Source organism: Scyliorhinus torazame, chromosome 13 (assembly GCF_047496885.1).
Source record: "Scyliorhinus torazame isolate Kashiwa2021f chromosome 13, sScyTor2.1, whole genome shotgun sequence".
NCBI classification, from domain to species: Eukaryota; Metazoa; Chordata; class Chondrichthyes; order Carcharhiniformes; family Scyliorhinidae; genus Scyliorhinus; species Scyliorhinus torazame.
In genome coordinates this window covers 84,690,488-84,715,639 of record NC_092719.1, presented here as the reverse complement: position 1 = coordinate 84,715,639, position 25,152 = coordinate 84,690,488, and the positions used below count along the sequence as shown (strand labels likewise).

The following is a 25,152-nucleotide window of genomic DNA, read 5'->3' as shown; positions in this document are numbered from 1 at the left end:
AGACCCCTCACCCACCTCACAGACCGCTCACCCACCGCACAGACCCCTCACCCACCGCACAGACCCCTCACCCAACGCACAGACCCCTCACCCTCGCACAGACCCCTCACCCACCGCACAGACCCCTCACCCTCGCAGAGACCCCTCACCCAACGCACAGACCCCTCACCCACCGCACAGACCCCTCACCCACCGCACAGACCCTTCACCCACCGCACAGACCCCTCACCCACCGCACAGACCCCTCACCCAACGCACAGACCCCTCACCCTCGCACAGACCCCTCACCCACCGCACAGACCCCTCACCCTCGCAGAGACCCCTCACCCAACGCACAGACCCCTCACCCACCGCACAGACCCCTCACCCACCGCACAGACCCTTCACCCACCGCACAGACCCCTCACCCACCGCACAGACCCCTCACCCAACTGACAGACCCCTCACCCACCGCACAGACCCTCACCCACCTCACAGACTCCTCACCCAACGCACAGACCCCTCACCCACCTCACAGACCCCTCACCCACCGCACAGACCCCTCACCCTCGCACAGACCCCTCACCCTCGCACAGACCCCTCACCCACCTCACAGACCCCTCACCCACCTCACAGACTCCTCACCCACCGCACAGACCCCTCACCCACCTCACAGACCCCTCACCCACCTCACAGACCCCTCACCCACCGCACAGACCCCTCACCCACCTCACAGACCCCTCACCCACCGCACAGACCCCTCACCCACCTCACAGACCCCTCACCCTCGCACAGACCCCTCACCCTCGCACAGACCCCTCACCCACCGCACAGACCCCTCACCCACCGCACAGACCCCTCACCCACCGCACAGACCCCTCACCCACCTCACAGACCCCTCACCCTCGCACAGACCCCTCACCCTCGCACAGACCCCTCACCCACCGCACAGACCCCTCACCCACCGCACAGACACCTCACCCACCGCACAGACCCCTCACCCACCGCACAGACCCCTCACCCACCTCACAGACCCCTCACCCTCGCACAGACCCCTCACCCACCGCACAGACACCTCACCCACCGCACAGACCCCTCACCCACCGCACAGACCCCTCACCCACCTCACAGACCCCTCACCCACCGCACAGACCCCTCACCCACCGCACAGACACCTCACTCACCGCACAGACCCCTCACCCTCGCACAGACCCCTCACCCACCGCACAGACCCCTCACCCACCGCACAGACCCCTCACCCACCGCACAGACCCCTCACCCACCGCACAGACCCCTCACCCACCGCACAGACCCCTCACCCACCTCACAGACCCCTCACTCACCGCACAGACCCCTCACCCACCGCACAGACCCCTCACCCACCGCACAGACCCCTCACCCACCACACAGACCCCTCACCCACCGCACAGACCCCTCACCCACCTCACAGACCCCTCACCCACCGCACAGACCCCTCACCCACCGCACAGACCCCTCACCCACCTCACAGACCCCTCACCGACCTCACAGACCCCTCACCCACCGCACAGACCCCTCACCCACCGCACAGACCCCTCACCCTCGCACAGACCCCTCACCCACCGCACAGACCCCTCACCCACCTCACAGACCCCTCACCCACCGCACAGACCCCTCACCCAACTCACAGACCCCTCACCCACCGCACAGACCCCTCACCCTCGCACAGACCCCTCACCCACCGCACAGACCCCTCACCCACCGCACAGACCCCTCACCCTCGCACAGACCCCTCACCCACCGCACAGACCCCTCACCCACCGCACAGACCCCTCACCCACCGCACAGACCCCTCACCCACCGCACAGACCCCTCACCCACCGCACAGACCCCTCACCCACCGCACAGACCCCTCACCCACCGCACAGACCCCTCACCCACCGCACAGACCCCTCACCCACCGCACAGACCCCTCACCCACCGCACAGACCCCTCACCCACCTCACAGACCCCTCACCCACCTCACAGACCCCTCACTCACCGCACAGACCCCTCACCCACCGCACAGACCCCTCACCCACCGCACAGACCCCTCACTCACCGCACAGACCCCTCACCCACCGCACAGACCCCTCACCGACCTCACAGAACCCTCACCCACCGCACAGACCCCTCACCCACCTCACAGACCCCTCACCCACCGCACAGACCCCTCACCCACCTCACAGACCCCTCACCCACCGCACAGACCCCTCACTCACCGCACAGACCCCTCACCCTCGCACAGACCCCTCACCCACCGCACAGACCCCTCACCCACCGCACAGACCCCTCACCCTCGCACAGACCCCTCACCCACCGCACAGACCCCTCACCCACCGCAGAGACCCCTCACCCACCTCACAGACTCCTCACCCAACGCACAGACCCCTCACCCAACGCACAGACCCCTCACCCACCTCACAGACCCCTCACCCACAGCACAGACCCCTCACACACCGCACAGACCCCTCACCCACCGCACAGACCCCTCACCCACAGCACAGACCCCTCACCCACCGCACAGACCCCTCACCCACCGCACAGACCCCTCACCCACCGCACAGACCCCTCACCCACCTCACAGACCCCTCACCCACCGCACAGACACCTCACCCACCTCACAGACCCCTCACCCACCGCACAGACCCCTCACCCACCGCACAGACCCCTCACCCACCGCACAGACCCCTCACCCACCTCACAGACCCCTCACCCACCGCACAGACCCCTCACCCACCGCACAGACCCCTCACCCACCTCACAGACCCCTCACCCACCGCACAGACCCCTCACCCACCGCACAGACCCCTCACCCAACGCACAGACCCCTCACCCACCGCACAGACCCCTCACCCACCGCACAGACCCCTCACCCACCGCACAGACCCCTCACCCACCGCACAGACCCCTCACCCACCTCACAGACCCCTCACCCACCGCACAGACCCCTCACCCACCGCACAGACCCCTCACCCAACGCACAGACCCCTCACCCTCGCACAGACCCCTCACCCACCGCACAGACCCCTCACCCTCGCAGAGACCCCTCACCCAACGCACAGACCCCTCACCCACCGCACAGACCCCTCACCCACCGCACAGACCCTTCACCCACCGCACAGACCCCTCACCCACCGCACAGACCCCTCACCCAACGCACAGACCCCTCACCCTCGCACAGACCCCTCACCCACCGCACAGACCCCTCACCCTCGCAGAGACCCCTCACTCAACGCACAGACCCCTCACCCACCGCACAGACCCCTCACCCACCGCACAGACCCGTCACCCACCTCACAGACCCCTCACCCACCGCACAGACCCCTCACCCACCGCACAGACCCCTCACCCACCGCACAGACCCCTCACCCACCTCACAGACCCCTCACCCACCGCACAGACCCCTCACCCACCGCACAGACCCCTCACCCACCGCACAGACCCCTCACCCACCTCACAGACCCCTCACCACCGCACAGACCCCTCACCCACCGCACAGACCCCTCACCCTCGCACAGACCGCTCACCCACCGCACAGACCCCTCACCCACCGCACAGACCCCTCACCCACCTCACAGACCCCTCACCCACCTCACAGACCCCTCACCCACCGCACAGACCCCTCACCCACCACACAGACCCCTCACCCACCGCACAGACCCCTCACCCACCTCACAGACCCCTCACCCACCGCACAGACCCCTCACCCACCGCACAGACCCCTCACCCACCTCACAGACCCCTCACCGACCTCACAGACCCCTCACCCACCGCACAGACCCCTCACCCACCGCACAGACCCCTCACCCTCGCACAGACCCCTCACCCACCGCACAGACCCCTCACCCACCTCACAGACCCCTCACCCACCGCACAGACCCCTCACCCAACTCACAGACCCCTCACCCACCGCACAGACCCCTCACCCTCGCACAGACCCCTCACCCACCGCACAGACCCCTCACCCACCGCACAGACCCCTCACCCTCGCACAGACCCCTCACCCACCGCACAGACCCCTCACCCACCGCACAGACCCCTCACCCACCGCACAGACCCCTCACCCACCGCACAGACCCCTCACCCACCGCACAGACCCCTCACCCACCGCACAGACCCCTCACCCACCGCACAGACCCCTCACCCACCGCACAGACCCCTCACCCACCGCACAGACCCCTCACCCACCGCACAGACCCCTCACCCACCTCACAGACCCCTCACCCACCTCACAGACCCCTCACTCACCGCACAGACCCCTCACCCACCGCACAGACCCCTCACCCACCGCACAGACCCCTCACTCACCGCACAGACCCCTCACCCACCGCACAGACCCCTCACCGACCTCACAGAACCCTCACCCACCGCACAGACCCCTCACCCACCTCACAGACCCCTCACCCACCGCACAGACCCCTCACCCACCTCACAGACCCCTCACCCACCGCACAGACCCCTCACTCACCGCACAGACCCCTCACCCTCGCACAGACCCCTCACCCACCGCAGAGACCCCTCACCCACCTCACAGACTCCTCACCCAACGCACAGACCCCTCACCCTCGCACAGACCCCTCACCCACCGCACAGACCCCTCACCCACCGCACAGACCCCTCACCCTCGCACAGACCCCTCACCCACCGCACAGACCCCTCACCCACCGCAGAGACCCCTCACCCACCTCACAGACTCCTCACCCAACGCACAGACCCCTCACCCAACGCACAGACCCCTCACCCACCTCACAGACCCCTCACCCACAGCACAGACCCCTCACCCACCGCACAGACCCCTCACCCACCGCACAGACCCCTCACCCACAGCACAGACCCCTCACCCACCGCACAGACCCCTCACCCACCGCACAGACCCCTCACCCACCTCACAGACCCCTCACCCACCGCACAGACCCCTCACCCACCGCACAGACCCCTCACCCACCGCACAGACCCCTCACCCACCTCACAGACCCCTCACCCACCGCACAGACCCCTCACCCACCGCACAGACCCCTCACCCACCTCACAGACCCCTCACCCACCGCACAGACCCCTCACCCACCGCACAGACCCCTCACCCAACGCACAGACCCCTCACCCACCGCACAGACCCCTCACCCACCGCACAGACCCCTCACCCACCGCACAGACCCCTCACCCACCGCACAGACCCCTCACCCACCTCACAGACCCCTCACCCACCGCACAGACCCCTCACCCACCGCACAGACCCCTCACCCAACGCACAGACCCCTCACCCTCGCACAGACCCCTCACCCACCGCACAGACCCCTCACCCTCGCAGAGACCCCTCACCCAACGCACAGACCCCTCACCCACCGCACAGACCCCTCACCCACCGCACAGACCCTTCACCCACCGCACAGACCCCTCACCCACCGCACAGACCCCTCACCCAACGCACAGACCCCTCACCCTCGCACAGACCCCTCACCCACCGCACAGACCCCTCACCCTCGCAGAGACCCCTCACCCAACGCACAGACCCCTCACCCACCGCACAGACCCCTCACCCACCGCACAGACCCTTCACCCACCGCACAGACCCCTCACCCACCGCACAGACCCCTCACCCAACTGACAGACCCCTCACCCACCGCACAGACCCTCACCCACCTCACAGACTCCTCACCCAACGCACAGACCCCTCACCCACCTCACAGACCCCTCACCCACCGCACAGACCCCTCACCCTCGCACAGACCCCTCACCCTCGCACAGACCCCTCACCCACCTCACAGACCCCTCACCCACCTCACAGACTCCTCACCCACCGCACAGACCCCTCACCCACCTCACAGACCCCTCACCCACCTCACAGACCCCTCACCCACCGCACAGACCCCTCACCCACCTCACAGACCCCTCACCCACCGCACAGACCCCTCACCCACCTCACAGACCCCTCACCCTCGCACAGACCCCTCACCCTCGCACAGACCCCTCACCCACCGCACAGACCCCTCACCCACCGCACAGACCCCTCACCCACCGCACAGACCCCTCACCCACCGCACAGACCCCTCACCCACCGCACAGACCCCTCACCCACCGCACAGACACCTCACCCACCGCACAGACCCCTCACCCACCGCACAGACCCCTCACCCACCTCACAGACCCCTCACCCTCGCACAGACCCCTCACCCATTGCACAGACCCCTCACCCATTGCACAGACCCCTCACCCACCGCACAGACCCCTCACCCACCTCACAGACCCCTCACCCACCGCACAGACCCCTCACCCACCTCACAGACCCCTCACCCACCTCACAGACCCCTCACCCACCTCACAGACCCCTCACCCACCGCCCAGACCCCTCACCCACCGCACAGACCCCTCACCCACCTCACAGACCCCTCACCCACCGCACAGACCCCTCACCCACCGCACAGACCCCTCACCCACCGCACAGACCCCTCACCCACTGCACAGACCCCTCACCCTCGCACAGACCCCTCACCCACCGCACAGACCCCTCACCCACCGCACAGACCCCTCACCCTCGCACAGACCCCTCACCCACCGCACAGACCCCTCACCCTCGCACAGACCCCTCACCCACCGCACAGACCCCTCACCCACCGCACAGACCCCTCACCCACCGCACAGACCCCTCACCCACCTCACAGACCCCTCACCCACCTCACAGACCCCTCACCCACCTCACAGACCCCTCACCCTCGCACAGACCCCTCACCCACTGCACAGACCCCTCACCCACCTCACAGACCCCTCACCCTCGCACAGACCCCTCACCCTCGCACAGACCCCTCACCCTCGCACAGACCCCTCACCCACCGCACAGACCCCTCACCCACCGCACAGACCCCTCACCCACCGCACAGACCCCTCACCCACCGCACAGACCCCTCACCCTCGCACAGACCCCTCACCCTCGCACAGACCCCTCACCCTCGCACAGACCCCTCACCCACCGCACAGACCCCTCACCCACCGCACAGACCCCTCACCCACCGCACAGACCCCTCACCCACCTCACAGACCCCTCACCCACCTCACAGACCCCTCACCCACCGCACAGACCCCTCACCCACCTCACAGACCCCTCGCCCACCGCACAGACCCTCACCCACCTCACAGACTCCTCACCCACCGCACAGACCCCTCACCCACCTCACAGACCCCTCACCCACCTCACAGACCCCTCACCCACCGCACAGAACCCTCACCCACCCCACAGACCCCTCACCCACCTCACAGACCCCTCACGCACCTCACAGACACCACACCCACCGCACAGACCCCTCACCCACCTCACAGACCCCTCATCCACCCCACAGACCCCTCACCCAACTCACAGTCCCCTCACCCACCGCACAGACCCCTCACCCACCGCACAGACCCCTCACCCACCGCACAGACCCCTCATCCACCCCACAGACCCCTCACCCACCGCACAGACCCCTCACCCACCTCACAGACCCCTCACCCACCGCACAGACCCCTCACCCACCGCACAGACCCCTCACCCACCGCACAGACCCCTCATCCACCCCACAGACCCCTCACCCACCTCACAGACCCCTCACCCACCTCACAGACCCCTCACCCACCTCACAGACCCCTCACCCACCGCACAGACCCCTCACCCTCCGCACAGACCCCTCACCCACCGCACAGACCCCTCACCCACCGCACAGACCCCTCACCCACCGCACAGACCCCTCACCCACCGCACAGACCCTCACCCATTGCACAGACCCCTCACCCACCGCACAGACCCCTCACCCTCGCACAGACCCCTCACCCACCGCACAGAACCCTCATCCACCCCACAGACCCCTCACCCACCTCACAGACCCCTCACCCACCTCACAGACCCCTCACCCACCTCACAGACCCCTCACCCACCTCACAGACCCCTCACCCACCGCACAGACCCCTCACCCACCGCACAGAACCCTCATCCACCCCACAGACCCCTCACCCACCTCACAGACCCCTCACCCACCTCACAGACCCCTCACCCACCTCACAGACCCCTCACCCACCGCACAGACCCCTCACCCACCGCACAGACCCCTCACCCACCGCACAGACCCCTCAACCACCGCACAGAACCCTCATCCACCCCACAGACCCCTCACCCACCTCACAGACCCCTCACCCACCTCACAGACACCTCACCCACCGCACAGACCCCTCATCCACCGCACAGAACCCTCATCCACCCCACAGACCCCTCACCCAACTCACAGACCCCTCACCCACCGCACAGACCCCTCACCCACCGCACAGACCCCTCACCCACCTCACAGACCCCTCACCCACCGCACAGACCCCTCACCCACCGCACAGACCCCTCACCCACCGCACAGACCCCTCACCCAGCGCACAGACCCCTCACCCACCTCACAGACCCATCACCCACCGCACAGACCCCTCACCCAGCGCACAGACCCCTCACCCACCGCACAGACCCCTCATCCACCCCACAGACCCCTCACCCACCGCACAGACCCCTCACCCACCTCACAGACCCCTCACCCACCGCACAGACCCCTCACCCACCGCACAGACCCCTCACCCACCGCACAGACCCCTCACCCACCGCACAGACCCCTCATCCACCCCACAGACCCCTCACCCACCGCACAGACCCCTCACCCACCTCACAGACCCCTCACCCACCGCACAGACCCCTCACCCACCGCACAGACCCCTCACCCACCGCACAGACACCTCACCCACCTCACAGACCCCTCACCCACCGCACAGACCCCTCACCCACCGCACAGACCCCTCACCCACCGCACAGACCCCTCACCCACCGCACAGACCCCTCACCCACCGCACAGACCCCTCATCCACCCCACAGACCCCTCACCCACCGCACAGACCCCTCACCCACCTCACAGACCCCTCACCCACCGCACAGACCCCTCACCCACCGCACAGACCCCTCACCCACCGCACAGACACCTCACCCACCGCACAGACCCCTCACCCACCGCACAGACACCTCACCCACCTCACAGACACCTCACCCACCGCACAGACACCTCACCCACCGCACAGACCCCTCACCCACCTCACAGACCCCTCACCCACCGCACAGACCCCTCACCCACCGCACAGACCCCTCACCCACCGCACAGACCCCTCACCCACCTCACAGACCCCTCACCCACCGCACAGACCCCTCACCCACCGCACAGACCCTCACCCATTGCACAGACCCCTCACTCACCGCACAGACCCCTCACCCACCGCACAGACCCTCTCCCATTGCACAGACCCCTCACCCACCGCACAGACCCCTCACCCACCTCACAGACCCCTCACCCACCTCACAGACCCCTCACCCACCGCACAGACCCCTCACCAACCCCACAGACCCCTCACCCACCGCACAGACCCCTCACCCACCTCACAGACCCCTCACCCACCGCACAGACCCCTCACCCACCGCACAGACCCCTCACCCTCGCACAGACCCCTCACCCACCGCACAGACCCCTCACCCACCTCACAGACCCCTCACCCACCTCACAGACCCCCACCCACCTCACAGACCCCTCACCCACCGCACAGACCCCTCACCCACCGCACAGACCCCTCACCCACCGCACAGACCCCTCACCCACCTCACAGACCCCTCACCCACCGCACAGACCCCTCACCCACCGCACAGACCCCTCACCCACCTCACAGACCCCTCACCCACCTCACAGACCCCTCACCCACCGCACAGACACCTCACCCACCGCACAGACCCCTCACCCACCGCACAGACCCCTCACCCACCGCACAGACCCCTCATCCACCGCACAGACCCCTCACCCACCGCACAGACCCCTCACCCCCACCTCACAGACCCCTCACCCACCGCACAGACCCCTCACCCACCGCACAGACCCCTCACCCACCTCACAGACCCCTCACCCACCGCACAGAACCCTCACCAACCCCACAGACCCCTCACCCACCGCACAGACCCCTCACCCACCTCACAGACCCCTCACCCACCGCACAGACCCCTCACCCACCGCACAGACCCCTCACCCACCGCACAGACCCCTCACCCACCGCACAGACCCCTCACCCACCTCACAGACCCCTCACCCACCTCACAGACCCCTCACCCACCTCACAGACCCCTCACCCACCTCACAGACCCCTCACCCACCTCACAGACCCCTCACCCTCGCACAGACCCCTCACCCACCTCACAGACCCCTCACCCACCGCACAGACCCCTCACCCACCGCACAGACCCCTCACCCACCGCACAGACCCCTCACCCACCTCACAGACCCCTCACCCACCGCACAGACCCCTCACCCACCGCACAGACCCCTCACCCACCGCACAGACCCCTCACCCACCTCACAGACCCCTCACCCACCGCACAGACCCCTCACCCACCGCACAGACCCCTCACCCACCTCACAGACCCTCACCCACCTCACAGAGCCCTCACCCACCGCACAGACACCTCACCCACCGCACAGACCCCTCACCCACCGCACAGACCCCTCACCCTCGCACAGACCCCTCACCCACCGCACAGACCCCTCACCCACCGCACAGACCCCTCACCCACCGCACAGACACCTCACCCACCGCACAGACCCCTCACCCACCGCACAGACCCCTCATCCACCGCACAGACCCCTCACCCACCTCACAGACACCTCACCCACCTCACAGACCCCTCACCCAACGCACAGACCCCTCACCCACCTCACAGACCCCTCACCCACCGCACAGACCCCTCACCCACCTCACAGACCCCTCACCCACCGCACAGACCCCTCACCCACCTCACAGACCCCTCACCCACCGCACAGACCCCTCACCCACCGCACAGAACCCTCACCAACCCCACAGACCCCTCACCCACCGCACAGACCCCTCACCCACCTCACAGACCCCTCACCCACCGCACAGACCCCTCACCCACCGCACAGACCCCTCACCCACCGCACAGACCCCTCACCCACCGCACAGACCCCTCACCCACCGCACAGACCCCTCACCCACCGCACAGACCCCTCACCCACCTCACAGACCCCTCACCCACCGCACAGACCCCTCACCCACCTCACAGACCCCTCACCCACCGCACAGACCCCTCACCCACCTCACAGACCCCTCACCCACCTCACAGACCCCTCACCCACCTCACAGACCCCTCACCCACCGCACAGACCCCTCACCCACCTCACAGACCCCTCACCCACCTCACAGACCCCTCACCCACCTCACAGACCCCTCACCCACCGCACAGACCCCTCACCCACCGCACAGACCCCTCACCCACCTCACAGACCCCTCACCCACCTCACAGACCCCTCACCCACCTCACAGACCCCTCACCCACCGCACAGACCCCTCACCCACCTCACAGACCCCTCACCCACCTCACAGACCCCTCACCCACCTCACAGACCCCTCACCCACCGCACAGACCCCTCACCCACCGCACTGACCCCTCACCCACCTCACAGACCCCTCACCCACCTCACAGACCCCTCACCCACCTCACAGACCCCTCACCCACCGCACAGACCCCTCACCCACCTCACAGACCCCTCACCCACCTCACAGACCCCTCACCCACCTCACAGACCCCTCACCCACCTCACAGACCCCTCACCCACCGCACAGACCCCTCACCCACCTCACAGACCCCTCACCCACCGCACAGACCCCTCACCCACCGCACAGACCCCTCACCCACCGCACAGACCCCTCACCCACCTCACAGACCCCTCACCCACCTCACAGACCCCTCACCCACCTCACAGACCCCTCACCGACCTCACAGACCCCTCACCCACCTCACAGACCCCTCACCCACCTCACAGACCCCTCACCCACCGCACAGACCCCTCACCCACCTCACAGACCCCTCACCCACCGCACAGACCCCTCACCCACCTCACAGACTCCTCACCCACCGCACAGACCCTCACCCACCGCACAGAACCCTCATCCACCGCACAGACCCTCATCCACCCCACAGACCCCTCATCCACCCCACAGACCCCTCACCCACCGCACAGACCCCTCACCCACCGCACAGACCCCTCACCCACCGCACAGACCCCTCACCCACCTCACAGACCCCTCACCCACCGCACAGACCCCTCACCCACCTCACAGACCCCTCACCCACCGCACAGACCCCTCACCCACCTCACAGACCCCTCACCCACCGCACAGACCCCTCACCCACCTCACAGAACCCTCACCCACCGCACAGACACCTCACCCACCGCACAGACACCTCACCCACTGCACAGACCCCTCATCCACCCCACAGACCCCTCACCCACCGCACAGACCCCTCACCCTTGCACAGACCCCTCACCCACCGCACAGACCCCTCATCCACCGCACAGACCCTCATCCACCGCACAGAACCCTCATCCACCGCACAGACCCTCATCCACCCCACAGACCCCTCATCCACCCCACAGACCCCTCACCCACCGCACAGACCCCTCACCCACCGCACAGACTCCTCACGCACCGCACAGACCCCTCACCCACCTCACAGACCCCTCACCCACCGCACAGACCCCTCACCCACCTCACAGACCCCTCACCCACCGCACAGACCCCTCACCCACCTCACAGACCCCTCACCCACCGCACAGACCCCTCACCCACCTCACAGACCCCTCACCCACCGCACAGACACCTCACCCACCGCACAGACACCTCACTCACCGCACAGACCCCTCATCCACCCCACAGACCCCTCACCCACCGCACAGACCCCTCACCCTTGCACAGACCCCTCACCCACCGCACAGACCCCTCATCCACCCCACAGACCCCTCACCCACCGCACAGACCCCTCACCCACCGCACAGAACCCTCACCCACCGCACAGACCCCTCACCCACCGCACAGACCCCTCACCCACCGCACAGACCCCTCACCCACCGCACAGACCCCTCACCCACCTCACAGACCCCTCACCCACCGCACAGACCCCTCACCCACCTCACAGACCCCTCACCCACCTCACAGACCCCTCACCCACCTCACAGACCCCTCACCCACCGCACAGACCCCTCACCCACCTCACAGACCCCTCACCGACCTCAAAGACCCCTCACCCACCTCACAGACCCCTCACCCACCTCACAGACCCCTCACCCACCGCACAGACCCCTCACCCACCTCACAGACCCCTCACCCACCGCACAGACCCCTCACCCACCTCACAGACTCCTCACCCACCGCACAGACCCTCACCCACCGCACAGAACCCTCATCCACCCCACAGACCCCTCATCCACCCCACAGACCCCTCACCCACCGCACAGACCCCTCACCCACCGCACAGACCCCTCACCCACCGCACAGACCCCTCACCCACCTCACAGACCCCTCACCCACCGCACAGACCCCTCACCCACCTCACAGACCCCTCACCCACCGCACAGACCCCTCACCCTCGCACAGACCCCTCACCCACCGCACAGACCCCTCACCCTTGCACAGACCCCTCACCCACCGCACAGACCCCTCACCCACCGCACAGACCCCTCACCCACCGCACAGACCCCTCACCCACCGCACAGACCCCTCACCCACCTCACAGACCCCTCACCCACCGCACAGAACCCTCACCCACCGCACAGACCCCTCACCCACCGCACAGAACCCTCACCCACCGCACAGACCCCTCACCCTCGCACAGACCCCTCACCCACCGCACAGACCCCTCACCCTTGCACAGACCCCTCACCCACCGCACAGACCCCTCACCCACCGCACAGACCCCTCACCCACCGCACAGACCCCTCACCCACCGCACAGACCCCTCACCCGCCGCACAGACCCCTCACCCACCGCACAGACCCCTCACCCACCGCACAGACCCCTCACCCACCGCACAGACCCCTCACCAACCGCACAGACCCCTCACCCACCGCACAGACCCCTCACCCACCTCGCAGACCCCTCACCCACCGCACAGAACCCTCACCCACCGCACAGAACCCTCACCCACCGCACAGACCCCTCACCCACCACACAGAACCCTCACCCACCGCACAGACCCCTCACCCACCTCGCAGACCCCTCACCCACCTCACAGACCCCTCACCCACCGCACAGACCCCTCACCCACCGCACAGACCCCTCACCCACCTCGCAGACCCCTCACCCACCGCACAGACCCCTCACCCACCGCACAGACCCCTCACCCACCGCACAGACCCCTCACCCACCTCGCAGACCCCTCACCCACCGTACAGAACCCTCACCCACCGCACAGACACCTCACCCACCGCACAGACCCCTCACCCACCTCGCAGACCCCTCACCCACCGCACAGACCCCTCACCCACCGCACAGACCCCTCACCCACCTCGCAGACCCCTCACCCACCGTACAGAACCCTCACCCACCGCACAGACACCTCACCCACCTCACAGACCCCTCACCCACCTCACAGACCCCTCACCCACCGTACAGAACCCTCACCCACCGCACAGACCCCTCACCCACCGCACAGACCCCTCACCCACCTCGCAGACCCCTCACCCACCGCACAGACCCCTCACCCACCGCACAGACCCCTCACCCACCTCGCAGACCCCTCACCCACCGTACAGAACCCTCACCCACCGCACAGACCCCTCACCCACCGCACAGACCCCTCACCCACCTCACAGACCCCTCACCCACCTCACAGACCCCTCACCCTCGCACAGACCCCTCACCCACCGCACAGACCCCTCACCCACCGCACAGACCCCTCACCCACCGCACAGACCCCTCACCCACCTCACAGACCCCTCACCCACCTCACAGACCCGTCACCCACCTCACAGACCCCTCACCCACCGCACAGACCCCTCACCCACCTCACAGACCCCTCACCCTCGCACAGACCCCTCACTCACCTCACAGACCCGTCACCCACCGCACAGACCCCTCACCCACCGCACAGACCCCTCACCCACCGCACAGACCCCTCACCCACCGCACAGACCCCTCACCCACCGCACAGACCCCTCACTCACCTCACAGACCCGTCACCCACCGCACAGACCCCTCACCCACCGCACAGACCCCTCACCCACCGCACAGACCCCTCACCCTCGCACAGACCCCTCACCCACCGCACAGACCCCTCACCCACCGCACAGACCCCTCACCCACCGCACAGACCCCTCACCCACCGCACAGACCCCTCACCCACCGCACAGACCCCTCACCCACCGCACAGACCCCTCACCCTTGCACAGACCCCTCACCCTCGCACAGAACCCTCACCCACCACGCAGACCCCTCATCCACCCCACAGACCCGTCACCCACCGCACAGACCCCTCACCCACCGCACAGACCCCTCACCCACCGCACAGACCCCTCACCCACCGCACAGACCCGCATACAGCCCCTCACAGAGCCCCTCGCCCACCACACAGACCCGCATACAGCCCCTCACAGAGCCCCTCACCCAGCACACAGACCCGCACACAGACCCGCACACAGCCCCTCACCCACCACACAGACCCTCACACAGACCCTCACACAAACCCCTCACATAGACCCCTCACGCAGACCCCTCACGCAGACCCTTCACACAGACCCCTCACACAGATCCGCACACAACCCCTCACACAGACCCTCACACAGCCCCTCACCCAGCACACAGACCCGCACACAGCCCCTCACCCACCACACAGACCCTCACACAGACCCTCATACAGACCCCTCACACAGACCCCTCACACAGACCATCACACAGCCCCTCACCCAGCACACAGATCCGCACACAACCCCTCACACAGACCCCTCACACAGACCCGCACACAGACCCCTCACACAGACCCCTCACACAGGCCCCTCACACAGACCCCTCACATACCACACAGACCCTGATGCACCGTCAATTCTCACAAAGACGAGAATGGTGGAACAATCGAGGTTTTATTGAGCAAGATGTTGTGCCTCCTGCAGCTGGAACCAGAATGGCTGCAGCACAGAAGAGCACACACATTTATACGCCGCCTACTGGGCGGAGCCAGCAGGCAGGGATTTACCCATTTACCTCTAATATACGGGCAGTGCCGTAATACATATAATATACTACTAATGGTGACTACCACATTCACCCCCTGTTAAAAAAAAGTCCGGCGGTGTGGTGGAAAACATTACAAGTTAAGTATGTCGGGGGCCTTGACCCTCCTCTGCGATCGCCTCAGTCCTGGTGGTGATGTGGGCGCCGACTTGGTCACCTTCGACTCTGGGAGCGTGTTGTCCTCTTCTTCGTCACCCCTGAGTGGAACCAGTGGGAGGATGGATCCAGCTGGGGTGGGGCCTGCTGTGAGGTTCGCTGGAGGGAGGGTGAGTGGCGCAGGGGTGAATGAGGCAGCCGGGGGGGGGGGGGAGGGCGCGGTGTCAGGTCGGGGTTCATGGGTGGGGATCCAGCAGGTGCCAGGTCCCGGAGGGAGACTGTGTCCTGGCGCCCGTCAGGGTGTGCCACGTAGGCGTACTGCAGGTTTGCATGTAAGAGGTGGACTTTTTCGACCAAGGGATCCGACTTATGGCTCCGCACATGCTTCCGGAGGAGGACAGGTCCAGGAACTGTCAGCCATGTTGGGAACGAAACCCCGGAGGTGGACTTCCTGGGGAAGGCAAACACACGCTCGTGAGGGGTCTCATTAGTCGCGGTGCAAAGGAGCGAACAGATGGAGTGGAGCGCGCCGGGGAGGAGATGGGAGATTTCTAGACCGCAGGGCCAGCAGGACGGCCTTCCAGACCGTCCCGTTCTCCCTCGCCACCTGCCCGTTTCCCCGGGGGTGTAGCTGGTAGTCCTGTTCGAGGCGATGGCCTTGCTGAGCAGGAACTGACGCAGCTCATGGATGTAGGTGGGGAAACCGAACAGCGTGAAGATGCTGTGCAGGGCTTTGATTACCGTAGCAGAAGTCATGTCGGGGCATGGGATGGCGAAAGGGAACCGGGAGTACTCATCAATCACATTCAGAAAGTACGTGGTGCGGTCGGTGGAGGGGAGGGGCCCTTTGAAGTCCACGTTGAGGCGTTCAAAGGAGCGGGAGGCCTTCACCAGGTGCGCGCGATCTGGCCGGTAGAAGTGCGCCTTGCACTCTGCGCAGATTTGACAATCTTTGGTGACGGTCCTGACCTCCTCAATGGAGTAGGGCATGTTGCGGGCCTCGATGAAATGGAAGAACCGGGTGACCCCCGGGTGTCAGAGGTCATAGTGTAGAGCCCGGAGTCGGTCCACTTGTGCGCTGGCACATGTACCGTGGGATAGGGCATCAGGGGGCTTGGTGAGCTTACCCGGGTGATACAGAATTTCGTAATTATAGGTGGAGAGCTCGATCCTCTACCTCAAGATCTTGTCATTTTGGATCTTGCCCCGCTGTGTATTATTAAACATAAAGGCAACTGACTGTTGGTCAGTGAGGAGAGTGAATCTCCTGCCGGCCAGGTAATGCCTCCAATGTCACACAGCTTCCACAATGGCTTGGGCCTCCTTTTCGACAGAGGAGTGCCGAATTTCGGAGGCATTGAGGGTACGGGAAAAGAAGGTCAATGCAGCACAGAAGAGCACACACATTTATACGCCGCCTACTAGGCGGAGTCAGCAGGCAGGGATTTACCCTTGTACCTCTAATATAGAACATACAGTGCAGAAGGAGGCCATTCGGCCCATCGAGTCTCCACCGACCCACTTAAGCCCTCACTTCCACCCTATCCCCGTAACCCAATAACCCCTCCTCACCTTTTGGTCACTAAGGGCAATTTAGCATGGCCAATCCACCTAACCTGCACGTCTTTGGACTGTGGGAGGAAACCGGAGCACCCGGAGGAAACCCACGCACACACGGGGAGAACGTGGCACTGAGTCTGGCTCTGGGGCTCAGAAGGGAAGGGGGGAGAATAGAAAGCAATAGTAGTAGGAGATTCAATGTTTAGGGGAATAGATAGGAGATTCTGTAGTCGCGTGCGAGACTCCCGGAAGGTATGTTGCCTCCCGGGTGCCAGGGCCAGGGATGTCTCGGATCGTGTCTTCAGGATCCTTAAGGGGGAGGGGGAGCAGCCAGAAGTCGTGGTGCACATTGGTACCAACGACGTAGGTAGGAAAAGGGGTGTGGAGGTAATAAACGAGTTTAGGGAGTTAGACTGGAAGTTAAAAGCCAGGACAGACAGAGTTGTCATCTCTGGTTTGTTGCCGGAGCCACGTGATAGCGAGGCGAGGAATAGGGAGCGAGTGCAGTTGAACACGTGGCTGCAGGAATGGTGTAGGAGGGAGGGCTTCAGGTATTTGGATAATTGGAGCACATTCTGGGGAAGGTGGGACCTGTACAAGCAGCAAGGGTTGCATCTGAACCAGAGGGGCAGCAATATCCTGGGAGGGAGGTTTTCTAGTACTCTTCGGGAGGGTTTAAACTAATTTGTCAGGGGAATGGGAACCGGATTTGTAGTCCAGCAACTAAGGTAGCCGATATTCAGGACACCAAAGCATGTAGTGAGGCAGTGGGGAAGGGAACACTGACAAAGGAGAGTACTTGCAGGCACGGAGATGGGTTGAAGTGTGTATACTTCAATGCAAGAAGCATCAGGAATAAGGTGGGTGAACTTAAGGCATGGATCGGTACTTGGGACTACGATGTGGTGGCCATCACGGAAACTTGGATAGAAGAGGGGCAGAAATGGTTGTTGGAGGTCCCTGGTTATAGATGTTTCAATAAGTTTAGGGAGGGGGTAAAAGGTGGGGGGGTGGCATTGTTAATTAGAGATAGTATAACAGCTGCAGAAAGGCAGTTCGAGGAGTATCTGCCTACTGAGGTAGTATGGGTTGAAGTCAGAAATAGGAAAGGAGCAGTCACCTTGTTAGGGGCTTTCTATAGGCCCCCCAATAGTAGCAGAGATGTGGAGGAACAGATTGGGAAACAGATTTTGGAAAGGTGCATTAGTCACAGGTTAGTAGTCATGGGTGACTTCTACTTCCCAAACATTGAGTGGAAACTCTTTAGATCAAATAGTTTGGATGGGGTGGTGTTTGTGCAGTGTGTCCAGGAAGCTTTTCTAACACAGTATGTAGATTGTCCGACCAGAGGGGAGGCCATATTGGATTTCGTACTTGGTAATGAACCAGGGCAAGTGATAGATTTGTTAGTGGGTGAGCATTTTGGAGATAGTGATCACAATTCTGTGACTTACACTTTAGTAATGGAGAGGGCTAGGTGTGTGCAACAGGGCAAGGTTTACAATTGGGGGAAGGGTAAATACGATGTTGTCAGACAAGAATTGAAGTGTATAAGTTGGGAACATAGGCTGTCAGGGAAGGACACAAGTGAAATGTGGAACCTGTTCAAGGAACAGGTACTACGTGTCCTTGATATGTATGTCCCTGTCAGGCAGGGAAGAGATGGTCGAGTGAGGGAACCATGGTTGACAAGAGAGGTTGAATGTCTTGTTAAGAGGAAGAAGGAGACTTATGTAAGGCTGAGGAAACAAGGTTCAGACAGGGCGCTGGAGGGATACAAGATAGCCAGGAGGGAACTGAAGAAAGGGATTAGGAGAGCTAAGAGAGGGCATGAACAATCTTTGGCGGGTAGGATCAAGGAAAACCCCAAGGCCTTTTACACATATGTGAGAAATATGAGAATGACTAGAGCGAGGGTAGGTCCGATCAAGGACAGTAGCAGGAGATTGTGTATTGAGTCTGAAGAGATAGGAGAAGTCTTGAACGAGTACTTTTCTTCAGTATTTAGAAATGAGAGGGGCCATATTGTTGGAGAGGACAGTGTGAAACAGACTGGTAAACTCGAAGAAATACTTGTTAGGAAGGAAGATGTGTTGAGCATTTTGAAAAACTTGAGGATAGACAAGTCCCCCGGGCCTGACGGGATATATCCAAGGATTCTATGGGAAGCAAGAGATGAAATTGCAGAGCCGTTGGCAATGATCTTTTCGTCCTCACTGTCAACAGGGGTGGTACCAGTAGATTGGAGAGTGGTGAATGTCGTGCCCCTGTTCAAAAAAGGGGTTGTGGTTTACCCTGGGAATTACAGGCCAGTTAGTCTTACTTCGGTGGTAGGCAAAGTAATGGAAAGGGTACTGAAGGATAGGATTTCTGAGCATCTGGAAAGACACTGATTGATTAGGGATAGTCAGCACGGATTTGTGAGGGGTAGGTCTTGCCTTACAAGTCTTATTGAATTCTTTGAGGAGGTGACCAAGCATGTGGATGAAGGTAAAGCAGTGGATGTAGTGTACATGGATTTTAGTAAGGCATTTGATAAGGTTCCCCATGGTAGGCTTATGCAGAAAGTAAGGAGGCATGGAATAGTGGGAAAATTGGCCAGTTGGATAACGAACTGGCTAACCGATAGAAGTCCCCGGGTGGAACAAACCATTACAAGGGGACATAAAGTCAAGGTGAATGGTGGAAGATATAGGGGCATGTCAGAGGTAGGTTCTTTACCCAGAGAGTCGTGGGGGCATGGAAAGCACTGCCTGTGGAAGTAGTTGAGTCGGAAACATTAGGGACCTTCAAGCAGCTATTGGATAGGTACATGGATTACGGTAGAATGCGATAGTGTAGATTAATTTGTTCTTAAGGGCAGCACGGTAGCATTGTGGATAGCACAATTGCTTCACAGCTCTAGGGTCCCAGGTTCGATTCCGGCTTGGGTCGCTGTCTGTGCGGAGTCTGCACATCCTCCCCGTGTGTGCGTGGGTTTCCTCCGGGTGCTCCGGTTTCCTCCCACAGTCCAAAGATGTGCAGGTTAGGTGGATTGGCCATGATAAATTGCCCTTAGTGTCCAAAATTGCCCTTAGTGTTGGGTGGGGTTACTGGGATAGGGTGGAGGTGTTGACCTTGGGTAGGGTGCTCTTTTCAAGAGCCGGTGCAGACTCGATGGGCCGAAAGGCTTCCTTCTGCACTGTAAATTCTATGATAATCTATGATTAATCTAGGACAAAGGTTCGGCACAACATCGTGGGCCGAAGGGCCTGTTCTGTGCTGTATTTTCTATGTTCTATGTTAACGTGCAGACTCCTCACAGACAGTGACCGAGAAGGGAATCGAACCTGGGACCTGCCGCTGTGCTACCGTGCTGCTCACTATACGGGCAGTGCCGTAATACATATAATATACTACTAGTGGTGACTACCACAGACCCCTCACACAGGCCCTCAAACAGCCCCTCCCCCCTCACACAGACCCTCACACAACCCCTCACACAGCCCCTCACCCAGCACACAGACCCCTCACACAGACCCCTCACACAAACTCCTCACCCAGCACTCAGACCCCTCACACAGACCCCTCACACAGACCACTCACACAGACCCCTCACACAGACCATTCACACAAACTCCTCACCCAGCACTCAGACCCCTCACACAGACCCATCAAACAGGCCCTCACACAGACCCCTCACACAGGCCCTCACACAGACCCCTCACATAGCCCCTCACACAGACCCTCACCCACCACACAGCACCTCACACACCACACAGACCTCTCACACAGACCCCTCACACAGCCTCCCACCCACTACACAGACCCCTCACACAGACCCCTCACACGGACCCCTCAAAAGGACCCCTCACACGGACCCCTCACATGGACCCCTCACACAGACCCTTCACAAACCACACAGACCCCTCACACAGCCTCTCACACAGCCTCCCACCCACCACACAGCCCCTCACACAGACCCCTCACACAGACCCCTCACACGGACCCTTCACACAGACCCGTCACACGGACCCCTCACACAGACCCCTCACCCACCACACAGACCCCTCACACAGACCCCTCACACGGACCCCTCACACAGACCCCTCACACAGACCCCTCATCCACCTCACAGACCCCTCACACAGCCCCCCAACCAACCCTCAGCATCCACATAGCCCCTCACACAGACCCTCACCCACCACACAGCACCTCACACACCACACAGCACCTCACACAGACCCTCACCCACCACACAGCACCTCACACACTACACAGACCCCTCACACAGACCCCTCAGACAGACCCCTCACACAGCCCCCACCCACCACACAGACCCCTCACACAGACCCCTCACACAGACCCCTCACACAGACCCCTCACACAGACCCGTCACACAGATCCTTCACACAGACCCGTCACACGGACCCCTCACACATACCCCTCACACAGACCCCTCACCCACCTCACTGACCCCTCACACAGACCCCTCACACGGACCCCTCACACAAACTCCTCACCCAGCACTCAGACCCCTCACACAGACCCCTCACACAGGCCCTCACACAGACCCCTCACACAGGCCCTCACACAGACCCCTCACATAGCCCCTCACACAGACCCTCACCCACCACACAGCACCTCACACACCACACAGACCCCTCACCAGACCCCTCACACGGACCCCTCACACAGACCCCTCACACAGACCCCTCATCCACCTCACAGACCCCTCACACAGCCCCTCACACCAACCCTCACCATCCACATAGCCCCTCACACAGACCCTCACCCACCACACAGCACCTCACACACTACACAGACCCCTCACACAGACCCCTCACACAGACCCCTCACACAGACCCGTCACACAGATCCTTCACACAGACCCGTCACACGGACCCCTCACACATACCCCTCACACAGACCCCTCACCCACCTCACAGACCCCTCACACAGCCCCTCACACCAACCCTCACCATCCACATAGCCCCTCACACAGACCCTCACCCACCACACAGCACCTCACACACCACACAGACCCCTCACACAGACCCCTCACACAGCCTCCCACCCACCACACAGACCCCTCACACAGACCCCTCACACAGACCCCTCACACGGACCCCTCACACGGACCCCTCACACGGACCCCTCACACAGACCCTTCATATACCACACAGACCCCTCACACAGCCTCCCACCCACCACACAGCCCCTCACACAGACCCCTCACACAGACCCCTCACACGGACCCCTCACACAGACCCCTCACACGGACCCCTCACACAGACCCGTCACACGGACCCCTCACACAGACCGCTCACACAGACCCCTCACCCACCACACAGACCCCTCACACAGACCCCTCACACCGACCCCTCACACAGACCCTTCACATACCACACAGGCCCCTCACACAGCCTCTCACACAGCCTCCCACCCACCACACAGCCCCTCACATCACACACTGGCCCTTCAACAAATACAGGCCTTGCACACTGGCCCCTCAGCACCATGGTGTCTTTGAATCTTACATTAAAACTGTACAAAACTTTGGTAACTGTACAAAACTTTGGTTAGGCCACATTTGGAGTACTGTGTACAGTTCTGGTCGCCTCATTTTAGGAAGGATGTGGAAGCTTTGGAAAAGGTGCAAAGGAGATTTACCAGGATGTTGCCTGGAATGGAGAGTAGGTCTTACGAGGAAAGGTTGAGGGTGCTAGGCCTTTTCTCATTAGAACGGAGAAGGATGAGGGGCGACTTAATAGAGGTTTATAAGATGGTCAGGGGAATAGATAGAGCAGACAGTCAGAGACTTTTTCCCCGGGTGGAACAAACCATTACAAGGGGACATAAATTTAAGGTGAATGGTGGAAGATATAGGGGGGATGTCAGAGGTAGGTTCTTTACCCAGAGAGTAGTGGGGGCATGGAATGCACTGCCTGTGGAAGTAGTTGAGTCGGAAACATTAGGGACCTTCAAGCAGCTATTGGATAGGTACATGGATTACGGTAAAATGATATAGTGTAGATTTATTTGTTCTTAAGGGCAGCACGGCAGCATTGTGGATAGCACAATTGCTACACAGCTCCAGGGTCCCAGGTTCGATTCTGGCTTGGGTCACTGTCTGTGCGGAGTCTGCACGTCCTCCCCGTGTCTGCGTGGGTTTCCTCCGGGTGCTCCGGTTTCCTCCCACAGTCCAAAGATGTGCGGGTTAGGTGGATTGGCCATGATAAATTGCCCTTAGTGTCCAAAATTGCCCTTAGTGTTGGGTGGAGGTGTTGACTTTGGGTAGGGTGCTCTTTCCAAGAGCCGGTGCAGACTCAATGGGCCGAATGGCCTCCTTCTGCACTGTAAATTCAATGATAATCTATGATTAATCTAGGACAAAGGTTCGGCACAACATCGTGGGCCGAAGGGCCTGTTCTGTGCTGTATTTTTCTATGTTCTATGTTATTACCCCACTGCTTTAAATAAATAGTGAGCTTTAATTCACTCTGTTTACACTTATCTGGGAAAAGTTGGACTCCACTCCACACCTTTACCACAACACTGATTTATTTGGCAAAGTTAGTAAAGAGGGTAATATATATCCTAAACTGAATGAACTCAGCAAATATGGTCCATGTGCATTGCAGTCTTATGAATGCCACGAGATGCACTGGAGCTATGAAGAAATGAAACTACCTAATGAGTTAGATTTGATTAAATGATGAGCCATAAAGCCCCTGTGCAAATCAAAGACAATCTCAGTCACTGGTTACCTGTTATTACTCTGTCTAGACATTCATGAGTTACGGCCTCATCCTGGCCAGGTGGAGGTAGCTTTTCGATTTCGATCACTGCTGGGGTCTGATCACCATCCCTCGGAAATAGCAGGTAAGCCCTTCTTAAGCTTGAAGCATTAATGGTGATTTTGAGTGCACTTCTGGAGGTTTCTTCTGGGCATTTCTGTAATGTTGTGTTCCCTTCACAGAAAGCCACAGGTTCTGTGACCGTGTTCAGGATGCCTACACCCTACGATGCTGCCCACAGGTAGGCACTTCCAACACTTCTCTAGAACCTGACGGTTTCAGACCCCTTTCTGACTAGGCTACAGCCAACAAACACTAATAATTGGCACATCAAAACCCGAATGAACTGGATCACACGTACTGTAATGCTGCTGATAACCCAATTCTATTTCCTGTTTTTGTTATTGATCAGTACGTTTTCCATTTCTATAGCGTCTTCCATAGCCTCACACTCATAGAATCCCTAAGGTGCAGAAGCAGGCCATTCGGCCCATCGAGTCTGCATCAACCCACCGAAAGAGCGCTCTACCTAGGCATTAGAGATGATCTTATTGAATGGCAGAGCAGGCCTGAGGGGCCGAGTGGCCTCTCCCAGCCCTAATCCCTGTGC

The 25,152-nt window shown here is 61.8% G+C and overlaps 1 protein-coding gene across 2 annotated transcripts in view; it reads left to right on the top strand.

Moving 5' to 3' along the window:
• Positions 1–25,152, top strand: part of hal (histidine ammonia-lyase) — a 118,844-nt gene that overhangs the window by 70,564 nt on the left and 23,128 nt on the right. For both annotated transcript variants that reach the window (XM_072471929.1, XM_072471928.1), the window contains 2 exons: positions 24,532–24,627; positions 24,725–24,783. In XM_072471929.1, coding sequence (XP_072328030.1) covers positions 24,532–24,627; positions 24,725–24,783 — 155 coding nt within the window. The remainder of the gene's footprint in view (positions 1–24,531; positions 24,628–24,724; positions 24,784–25,152) is intronic.